General features: G+C 35.6%; 1 protein-coding gene across 1 annotated transcript in view; it reads left to right on the top strand.

Moving 5' to 3' along the window:
• Positions 1-1,560: 1,560 nt before the first annotated feature.
• Positions 1,561-11,774, top strand: part of LTN1 (listerin E3 ubiquitin protein ligase 1) — a 33,412-nt gene continuing 23,198 nt past the window's right edge. The window contains exons 1-8 of the mRNA XM_088144610.1: positions 1,561-1,688; positions 3,170-3,373; positions 4,630-4,728; positions 5,122-5,352; positions 6,582-6,634; positions 7,579-7,759; positions 10,678-10,851; positions 11,243-11,433. Coding sequence (XP_088000736.1) covers positions 1,647-1,688; positions 3,170-3,373; positions 4,630-4,728; positions 5,122-5,352; positions 6,582-6,634; positions 7,579-7,759; positions 10,678-10,851; positions 11,243-11,433 — 1,175 coding nt within the window. The 5' untranslated portion in view covers positions 1,561-1,646. The remainder of the gene's footprint in view (positions 1,689-3,169; positions 3,374-4,629; positions 4,729-5,121; positions 5,353-6,581; positions 6,635-7,578; positions 7,760-10,677; positions 10,852-11,242; positions 11,434-11,774) is intronic.

Here is an 11,774-nt window from a genome sequence, read left to right as displayed (position 1 = left end):
TGCAGTTGGAACTGGATGCCTGAAATGTTATTTGTCTTGGTACTTTAAGCACAGCAGGTTTTCTGTCTATATTATCAACACCTCATCACTGTTTCTACTTCAGAAATAGCAAATCTGTGCTTAGTCAGGGATAGAAGAAATGGCTATGTGTCAGACTTTTGGGTTTCTTAGATTACCTGTTTCTCATCATATGGGCCTCCAGTATATGATGGCTAAAATTAAGCCTTTTGCCAGTTTTACATTAAAAATATTTAGTACTTTTTGATTTTAGTGTCATGTGGCTAAATAGTTCAGTTTGCTATGGAATCCATTCGCATTGCGAGATGTTTGAGCATGTTGTTTTATTTGGAGTATCGGCCAGATCTTTTAGGGCTTAACATTGTCTTGAACCAAGGGGCGCAACTCCCCCCAATTATCCAGCAGTTAATCAGGAACCTACTGAACATCCACTAATAAATTTGCAAAGAACTCCATGATTCACAGGTACATCCGTGAACCTAAACTGAAAAATATTTCAGAGTCCAAATAATCTTTATTCCTGTCTCCTCCTTCCTGTGGCTTAGTAACCAGATTGTGAATTAAAATGTTTAACTTTTCAAAAATGGCAAATAGCATCACAGCATTTGATATGGGTAATTTTAGTACTTGATCTAAAGAAGTCTGAGTTCCAGACTTTGAAATATATGATCTATGTGGGGGTTTTATTTCATTATATATTGGATAATATTTCTGCATAGGTGGAGATGAGCATGAAAGGAAAAGTGGAAATAGCAAAAAGGGGAGGTAGCAAAATAGAGGTAGGGTTTTCTCATTCAGTGAACCACTAATGTAGCAAGCATATTTTAGTCTACCATATGAAAATCCATCTTGTGGTTAATTAAGGCTACTGCACCGTAACTAGGCTGCTAAAATCCTGACTATAGATGGCAGCAAAGGTTTATCTAGTAGTCATCGGGATTTTACGGAAGTATACACATATGATAGCCTTGGTTTATGGTTCAGTGTTGATATCCTGAAAATCAGTAAGTCATGGTTAACTTACCCTGAGTGAACCAGGGCATATACCAACAAACTCTTCGGTTGTAGTTCTTATTAATCTTGTGGAGTATCACAATTAATCCCCTTGAAGAACGTTTTTTGAGCTTTTTATAAAAACAGCGTAAATTCTGTTGTTACCACAACATGCTCTCACCGTGTGATCACAAGCCATCTCGGTGTAAAAAGCAATTGGCACTGCTTGGTGTACTCAGAAATGGGGAAAACGACCAAGCGGTGGGAAGGACCGTAAGTAGTTACCAAAAACATGAGCTGACTCGAAGGCACAAATCATCATCATCTTAAAAATGGCAATTACTGGACACCTGACACTAAGAAAACATCTAGCAAATATAAAAGCAAAAAGTTTCTGTTGGACTCCTTTCCGTAACCACAGTATATCACCAGCCATTCTCTCTCTCTCGCTGCCTCCTTCTGTAGGCGGAGGGAGGGGTACTAAAAGGGAGGAGCCTCCGGTGTCCAGCTTCCTTCAGCCATCACTTTAACTTCCGTTTAACCCGGAAATAGCCTTTTCCCCCTTCCTGTGCGTGGGACCAACTGTTTTCACTCCCCCTTTTTTTTCGGTGTCTGACAGCGTTGCAGACGCTATCATGGGAGGCAAGAACAAGCAGCGAACTAAGGGCAACGTACGGGTGAGCGAGTTGGTGCCGCTGGGAGGGAATACAATATTTCTGGAGAGGGGCCACCTCGGGTTGCCTTTCCATAGCTCTCGAGCTTGGGAGAAGCGTGGAGGACGGCTTCTCCTAACTTTTGATTAAAAAAAAAAAAAGCTGCTTCTTCCGCACCAGAAGGGACGTTAGATCAGTTTCAAAGGTGCTGCTTTCGTTCTCACTGCAAAGGGGGTCTCATTTGTTAGAGGCTTCTTCTCTAACGAGACATCACGGAACCGGTCTTATAGCCTTATACCTGCCTGGTGGTTCTCTCCCTTTAAGGAATACGGATTGCTAAGTGTGCCTAAACTTTCAAGAGGGGAAAAGAACCAGCTATATTTCGGTCCTCTAAAAAGTACATGTTCCGGAACTTAAATTTTTGAGATGTCAAAAAATAAATTCGGATGACAAATTCTTACTATAGGACGTTGATTTTCTTGGTTGTGTCATGTGCACATTTTTACTACTCTAAATGTATACTGCTTTCTCTTAGTTTCAAAGATTTAGGGTTAGATCCTTGTTAGTGATTCAAATATCCTGCTGTATCTGGAATGCTTTAATATCATGTGTGATAAATGTTAAACATTCAGCAACTATTTTCTCAAAGTTTGATTCACCTTACTGATTTCTGTCCCATGTTTTCAGTGGATATTGTGTATATGTGGGGCCCGTTTGTTTGTTTGTTTTCAGTTAAGTTCTATCCTAAATATTTTAAAATGAAAACCCTGTAGCATTGTGAAGGTAATCAGAGAGTTAAATTGTGATAGGAATCTTAGCTTTGTTCAGCTATTTTTCTGGAATTCATCTTAAATGCAGAACTCTAGATAGATACGTTATGAGAACAGGAAAAAAGTGGTGAATGAAGACAAGAAGAAGGAATGGTGGTTAGGGATTAGAATATTAATTTACAGAGTATTTAGCCAATGAGAAGTTCATTCATAAAGCCAGCCAATTCTGATATATAGTTAACTATATACTCCTTTCTTTGGGAATCAGTTCTACTCTTCTACATGTACTACTGCCTTGAGAGGTATGGGTTTTGACAGCATGGGAAAATTTGGTGACAGCACAGTAGTAATAATTCAAATGTGGAATTCTCACCAGAAGTTAAGTCATCTTTATATTTTTTCAGGAAGTAAAGAGCTTTCTAATAAACAAATGATTAATCTTCTGTAACTTAATTTAGAATTGTTTGTTCTATTATTTTTACTTTATAGTAAATATGTTTGAATTACTACTTCAATAGGTTTTTTGGGGGAAAAAAATGTAAGCTTTAGCTTGGTTTTTTTTTTTTTTGAAAGGAAAAACAGTATAGATTTCTTAAACAATGTAATGGATCAATAAGTAAGTCATAAAGTTAAGAACTGCAGCTTCGGGCATAACAATGAGCCCTAAGAAAGCTTGTTGGGATTTTAGAATAATTCTCAAATAGCAATTCCTCTTTTTCTCTCTTTCAAATATAGCCTTCTAGCAGTGGAAGAACAGCTGAACTTCTAGCCAAAGAGCAAGGAACTGTTCCTGGATTTGTTGGCTTTGGCACCTCTTCAAGTGACCTGGGATATGTCCCTGCAATTCAAGGAGCTGAAGAAATAGATAGCCTTATAGATGCTGATTTTCGAATGGTGCTAAGAAAACTTTCCAAAAAAGATGTCATAACCAAGTTAAAAGTAGGCTTGTTATATTGGATTTAAGGGGTCATTATTTATTGATTAAATGTGTATGTTTTGCAATTTCTATAAAGTTTTTGATCTTATAGTTTATTTGTAGTTTGTATTTTTTAAAAAATAATTTTAAATTATTAAATTTAAATTTATAATTGCTATAATATAGAAAAAAATATCAAAAGACAAAAGCAGAAAAATAACAAAAACATACATTGCATATAAAAATCACTCAGCTACATTTTTAAACACACATGACTGCATGGAATATCATATCAATATATAGATATACAATATAGCTCACAAAGAGAAAATGAATAAATAGCAATATTTCACAATTTTAAATCTGGATTATGTAATTTTTTTGGCTCCTACCCATATTAATAGATTATAGTTCCTCATTTATCACTTATAGTGATAAGTTCCAGATTTTGGATATAAAATTCAATACTAATTACATTTTTAAACCATACTGATTTTTGTCATACCATTTTAACAAACTTATGGATATTAAACCGTGACAACGGAGCAAGCAACTTCCTACTGGAAGTTGAATAACTTAATAAGCTTTCCAATTATTGCACAAAATAAGTAAATGTTGATATAGTATATAATATGTTATATTTATCTATTAAAAATAATACATTATCAGGTATAATAACAATTTGTAGTGACCTTGAACCATTGTTATACTGACAATGTTTTCCATTTACTTAATAAGGGAGGTCAAAGGTTCTGATATAAAATTTAAAATAAAAACCTGTAAGGGACATCTGTGATGAATTCAACCAGACATCTTGATAGGAAAAGAGGTAATTGTACTTGTAATAACTGTAGCAAAAGAATAGAGTATCACATATCAATCCAATCAAAATATATTGCACCTTTATTTATTTATGTAAACTATATAGCCACCCATCTAATTTATTGTGCAGAATAAGAAAATGTGCTGGATAGGGTGAGACTGAAGCCTGGAGATGGTTGTGTTGGATGCCAGGTTTTTGTCTGTTGCTTTTATTGTTTCTTTGGTTTTAAGGCTGTTGTGAGCTGCCTAGGGTTGGCTTTCTTAAGATTGGTGGCCATATAAGTCTAATAAATAAGTAAACAAATAAATAGGTTCTTTAATAATGTATTGTACACACAGTATCAGTTGCAATACATGAGCTTAATTCATAATAATCACCATAAAAGAAAACATATAATAATAATGGGTAATCATCAGCTTTTTAAAAAAATCTTATTTTCATTATTTTTAATTTTAGGCTATGCAAGAATTTGGGGTAATGTGCAAAGAAAGAGAGACAGAGATTGTTAAAGGAGTTCTACCTTACTGGCCTAGAATTTATTGTAAAATTTCTCTTGTAAGTACCGAAATTGATATTTTATTTATCTATATGTCATATTTATGTAACTGCTCATTTCACACAAAGTGACACATATTTATGGGAAGAGCTTGGCCAAGGCTGCTGCTTTTAATTAACTGAAGTAATTATCAGAGATGAATATAAAGTTCTGTTTGTACCTCTTGGAAGGTTAATTTGTTCTGCAGAAAGCCTAGAATTTGATATAGCAGTAGTAGTGCTCTAGTATGGTATGCAAAGCAGTACATAAAAGCAGAGATTAATGTTATGTATATTTTTAGCCATAAGATATGAGTCAGTAAAATTTGCTTTAGAGAAATATGTAATCTGAAATTGTTGATATGTATAGTGAAATTATATAATTATTGTTGTACTTGTCAATATTTATGGCAGGATCATGATCGCCGAGTCCGGGAAGCAACGCAGCAAGCTTTTGAGCAGCTTATTTTGAAAGTCAGAAAACATTTAGCTCCTCATTTAAAAAGCATTATGGGATATTGGCTAATAGCTCAGTGTGATATTTATTCTCCAGCAGCATCAGCAGCACAAGAGGCATTTGAAAAGGCCTTTCCACCAAGCAAACAATCTGAAGCCTTAGTGTTTTGTAAAGATGAAATTTTAAATGTAAGTTTTCAAGTTTGCATGCTTTTTAATTTTCTTTAATACATAATTAAAAATTACAAAAATAATATGCTATGGTTACCGAAAGAAGTCCAACAGAAACGGTTTTTTGCTTTTATACTTGCTAGATGTTTTCCTAGTTATCAGGTGTCCAATAATTGCCATTTTTAAAATGATGATTTGTGCTTTCTAGTGGCCTGGGACTGCCTAGATGAGTTCATGCAGTTTTCTTGGCAACATTTTTGGAAGTGGTTTGCCATTACCTTCTTCCTACAGCGAAGACTGGCTCAAAGTCAACCAGCTGGTTTCATGCCTAAGGCAAGACTACAACTCATAGTCTCTCAGTTTGTAGCCTGATGCCTTAGACAACGACACCAAATAGTATTTAAACCACAATAAATAAATAAATAAATCTACTGGAACCTCCTTAATTAACCTTCTCTGAGGTCACAAGAACTATCGAGTATAGTTTCAGTGAGCCTTATTATAATTCATGTATGTGATTAAAAAAAAATTCTTCCTGAAAATTATTTTGAGTTTATTATATGAAACTCAAATTTAGAAATAATATTTTTTATTACTGAAATGTTTTCAAACAGTTGTTAATAGATAAATCATTTAGATCATGCTAGTGTCTGGTAATAGCCATATTAGCAGTTGTAATCAGGTAGGCCATAAGTGGCTTATCTTTTAAATTCTTATTTGCATTATTATATATTTGTAGCAAAGCCACCATTGCTGCTTTTATTATTTATTGATAAGAGCTTTTATATTTTTAGTAATATCTCTTATTCTAGAATATCACCACAAACATACATAACAAGAATTAGTGTGACAGCATTTCCACCAAAAACTGCAATTGGTTTCTGAATAGGTAATGGTTTGTCTTGTTATACTATCTGTACACTACATTTAAAGTTTAATCCTTTATATTTGAAGAGACAGATTTAAGTAAAGACAATTGATAGCCAAGTCTTCATCTGTATTTTAGATTGGCAATCCAGAGTCCCTCTTTGAGAATCCAAGAATCTTGATAATCATTAGATAATCTCTTAAGAAAAAAAAAATGCAAAGCTACACTTATTTGGATTCATATCATAATAATTTTAAATTAAAGGAAATATAACATTGTAATACTGTATTTTCTTTCCTTTTAAAAACATTTATTTATTTCTCTGCAAATCGTCGTGTATTTTTTTCCATTTAAGGACATCTGACTGTTTTTTGTCCAGGTGCTACAAGATAATCTTTTGAAAGAAACTCCTGATACACTAAGTGATCCACAGTATGTACATTTTTATCCCTTTAGAAAAATAAATTGATTTTGTATTAACACACAAATAAGTACTGTATGTAAAAAGATATATCTTGAAATATAGGAAATGAAGTATGTTTAAGGTCTGTCATGTCAGGTGACATGAAACATTTTCTCCCAGTTAAGTTTTCTTTTCGGAGACCTCCTCTGGTAGTTTTAATAGCTGGAAGAGGCTTCTGTGCACAGAACCTTCTTCTGGCCATTGGAACTGCTGGTTCTAAGCTTCAACATCATATTAAGTACCTTTTAAAGTTGATGGTTGTTGCCTTTTCACATTAATGAAAATTGTGTTGTTTCTGCACAGCAAATCACCTTGTTGACAGAAAATCAGCTGCATCTCATGTATTCTGATTTCTCTGTGCAGTTTTTCTACATGCATTAATAAGAAATGATACTTATTGGGCTTTTATGCAACTCTAATCGCTACTGACATGTGGGCTCAATAACATTCTGTCAATGTCAGGTTTCCTATAGGCGTATTGGAAAACTTTATAGGTAACTATCTTGGTAGATAACTATCTTGCCAACAAAAACTGCTGGATCAGAGCAATACTTAATTTTGAATAGTGCCTCTGTCTGCTATTCCTTGATCAGTACAGTGTGATTTCCTCATTTGGATTAGGAAAACATGCAGTTGGGGAAATGTTATTTTTGCTCATAGGCAAGGAATAAATGACTTCCAAGGGAAGTTAAAAAAAAACAAAAACTGACAAACAAAACAGTGAAATTTTGGAAGCGAGTATTTATTTATTTGTAGTAGTAATAGACCTACGTAGTTTATACATACATAAAGTGAAGTTTCTGGTTTTCAGAATATGAGTGTGTTGTCTTTAACAAGAGATTTAAAATCAAATATGAAAAAAATATACTGACAATTGAATTTGTAAGCTTATGCTCTTGTGTTTTTTATTCAGAGCAGTGCCAGAAGAAGAAAGAGAAGCCAAATTTCATCGAATTATAACCTGTTCTTTGCTATCTTTAAAGAAATTGCTTTGTATGATGCCCAGTACTGAGATTAAGTCATTAGAAGAGAGGCTTAAGACACTATTCTCTCAAAACAAATTTTGGAAATATGGGAAACATAACATAGCACAGGTATTTTTACCATTTTACATTCCTCAAACATTTATTCTAAAACATATCTTAAATATAAAATAAGAACATTTTTAGTTATGGGCATTAAGATTGGTTTTTGTTTTAATCACAAAACCAATTTTTCTTATTTACTGAATTTGGCTGAAGAAATTCTTAGAAAAATCTCTTAAAATGACAGCTAGCATTATTAGTGCAATTTTTGAAATGGTAATATTGTTTAAAGTCCTTTAAAAATGGTGATGAAGTTTGCATTCCAATTTCCTAATTATTAGGTAGTGTCTTATATCCCAAGTTCTCAAAACATTAGTCCTGGACAAGAACCATTCATGTGCAGGAGGTTTTGAAGTATTAGAACACTTCAGGTGGTCCTTGACTTATGACCACAATTGGGACGAGAATTTCCATTGCTAAGTGATGCAGTTGTAAAGCGAGACATGTGACTGCATTGCGTAGTGACAGCAGTCCTGGCATTTCCATTGCTGTTGTTAAGCAAATTCCACTGGTCGTTAGCCAAGGACCCACCCCAATCCAAGACATTCTAGGCTTGGTCCCTCCCAGCCTTGAGCCTCAGTAAGGTAAGGGACTGCTTCCAATTCCCCCTACCTGCCTATGTCCCCCCTCATCTCTATCTTGTTGGCTGCCCTGCACCCTGCCTTGCAGGACAGTAAGCAGCCCCAGAATCGTGCGGCTTCTTGGCCCTCATTCCCCCTTTTCTTGCTCACATGCACCAATGCCCTCCTTTTCCCTTTACTCGCATGTACTGCATCCTTCTTCACTTGCTCGCACACACCAGTGCCCTTTTTTGCTCGCACACACCACTCCCTCCTTTGCTTGCTTGCATGCACTGTGACCTTCTTCCCTCCTTCACTTGCTTGGACGCACTGTGCCCTCCTTTCCTCACTCTCATGGACCAGCGCCCTCCTTTCCCCTTCAACAGCTGTAACTTCAGGAACCAGTTGCAAGTCAATTTTTTCAGCACTGTCATAACTTCAACAGTCGCTGAATGAATGGTTGAAATTCTAGGACTACCTGTATTTCATAACGGTTTTCTTAGAAATTATAACTATTATAGTTATTAAAGTAGTTTCATAATTTTCTACCATATGCTATTTTGTATTTTAAAATGCAACCTATATCACTCAGTTATCTTTTCACATTCCTCTTAATGTTTAAAAAGCTATTGCTGGAATTCTTTAAAAATCATGAAGTTCAGGGAGTGGAAGGGAAAAAGGGAAATTTTGAAAATATTGTTGCTGTATATACAGGTAGTCCTTGTTTAGCAACTGCAATTGGTTCCGGTGACTTGGTTGTTAAAGTGGTTACTAAGTTATAATCATATGGCTGCAACTGTGCTTATGATTTTACTTCAGTTTTCCTTTGCTTTGTGTCAGAAGGTACAATGGTATGTGGGAATGACCTTGGGAGACAGGGCAAAGAGACACAGGGAACGGTCAGATAAAAGGCAGCTTAGCCCACAACAGGAATGTGGGTGGGGTAAGAGGCTCAGAAGAGACCCTCCCTAGTTTCTTGGCCTGTAAAGAGGACAGGGGAGAGGTATACTTTTAGACTTGCAAGATTCTGTTAATGTAGCCTTATAGTAAAGTAGAATTAGTTCATCTGGCTATATTTTCTGTCTGGTCTACCTCGCAAAGCTGACAGAAAGATATGACCCCAAACAGTTGGGTGAGCCCAAACAGCAGTTTCTGGAACTCAAAAGGAAAGAGGAAACCAGGTAAAAGGACAAAACTTATAACCCTTTTTCCCCCTCCCCTGTCCTTTGGAATGCTCACCTGGGCACTGGGATAATTAGTAAGAAGATAATTAATGTTTGTATTTACATTCATTGGAGAGGAAGGGATTACAAGAGAGTAAACAGGCACACAATGGGGAATACACATCGAAAGGAATGCTCTACTGTCAGCTGTTTGCTGCTTAGGAGGCAAACAAAAGCCTTTAATGTGAAACTGATTAGGGTCTTGTCAATGTCAGGCAGCAGCACCAGTCAGCCAGAGGGTTCTAATCAACTAATTAAGGTCACAGAGCTGAGCTTGTTAACTTGCAGTTAGCACTTTTTAGGGATGTGCTATATTGCAGAGAAAAGCAGCTCACGAAGAGAAAGCTTGTTTAGGCAATCTCCCTGCTCTGCAAGGCAGGGGGAAGGGAAAAAAAATGGATCAGGCACAAGACAAGTGTACTAACTGACTGAAATGGTGAACACATGACTGACAGATACTGCAAAAGTTATAAATGTGGGCATTGGCTGTAATGTTACTTTTTCATCATCATTGCAACTGCAAATGGCCGCTGTCCAAGGCAGTTGCTAAACAAGGACTACTTGTATTCTCATATATATATGCCTAAATGGCTCTTAGGATCAGAGTTGGTAATTAGCTTTTCATAAGAATGTTATGTGATTGTCCAGTATTGAGGTAATACAGGCAGTCCTCACTTAGGAACCACAATATGGACTGGCAACTCTGTTCTAAGCAATACAGCTGCTAAGTGAAATATCACATGACCGTGACATACTTACGTTATTTCCCATTTGGTCGTTAGGTGATTCACCGCATATCATTAAGCAACAGATCATGTGACCATGACTTACATTTTTATTGCCAGCTTCTCAATTGACTCTGCTTGTCAGAAGCTGGTTGTGAAGGGCACAAATTGTGATCATGTGACTTCAGGGTGCTTCAACAATCATAAACACCCATTGGTTGCGAAGCATCTGAATGTTGATCATGTGACTGCAGGGACACTGCAATAGTCATAAATGCGAGGACTGGTTGTAAAGTTATTTTTTCAGTGCTGTTGTGACTCTGAATGGTTGCTAAACAGGGCAGTCATTAAGCAAGGTTTACCTGTACTGTAATCCTACCTACATGAAAATATTCAGGCTTCCTCCTGTTCTATTTTAGATTCGTTCTGCCTTTTTTGAGATGGTTTCTACTTTTTGCAAGCACATTCCTGAGTCCATGAATGCAGAAGCATCGAGAGTTTGTCCAGCTGTTCTTCTTAGCATTGATGACAGTGATGCTGTTGTATGCCTTGCTCTTTGGGAAGCTGCACTTCATGTCCTTACTACTGTTGAGGTAATGCTGGAAGCCACAATGAAGCCATTACTTATCTCATAGGCACCTTTCAGATTATACGTCTGAAAAAAATATTTAATGAATAAGCAGATCTCATTTTGATTATACGTTTTCATCTAATATAGCCAAGATATATTAACATTTCACTGATAATTTGGCAGAAAATTTAAATGGGTAGCTTTTTAGCTTTTCAGATCAACGTTTTACAACAGTTTTTACTTTATGAACCAGTATTAATGTCTTCATTAGTTATGGACACCTTAATGTCTCTCTCTCTCTCTCTTTCTCTCTCCAAATAGCTTCTTTAATATCAAGATAAGAAGGTTGCTTCTTTCAATATCAAGTAACTAGGTATTCTTTAATTTACTGCTTCACATTTATTATTCTGTAGGATTGTTGGAATCACGTGAATGCAAAAAAAGGAGTTCTACCAAAATTGTGGACGGTGCTTCAAGAAGGAGGAAGGGGTCTTGCTACAGTTATATATCCTAATATCTTGCCACTTATTAGCAAGGTGCCTCATAATGTTGCAGATCCAAAGTTGGACTTTTTAACAACATTCTTCACCTCCATAGTTAAAGGGTATGACCATTATTAGTGAAAGCTTTTTTTAATCAAATAAAGCTTATCTTTGTGTGTGTGTGTGTGTGTGTGTAGATAGTATTTGTGTTACATTTGGAGATGTATATCAGGAAATAGTTGAATTTGAAAACTGCAGATACCAAGCTGTATGAAACTGTTAAAGTAGCATCTTATGAATGTTTGTAAACTTTCCTCCAGTTAGCATTTTTTTGTTTTGTTATGTTTTTAAGTTATGTTTCTGATGCTAATTTTATAGTTGCAATCACTTAAAGCACCACATAAATCTACTTATACATTATAACATTATTTAATCCCATGTGAATATGGGAACTAACATAGTT

Source organism: Python bivittatus, unplaced genomic scaffold, assembly GCF_059951505.1.
Source record: "Python bivittatus isolate LINGU-HERP-01145 unplaced genomic scaffold, Pbiv_v1 ctg000350_np1212, whole genome shotgun sequence".
Classification (NCBI taxonomy): domain Eukaryota; kingdom Metazoa; phylum Chordata; class Lepidosauria; order Squamata; family Pythonidae; genus Python; species Python bivittatus.
This window is presented reverse-complemented; position numbering and strand designations above follow the sequence as displayed.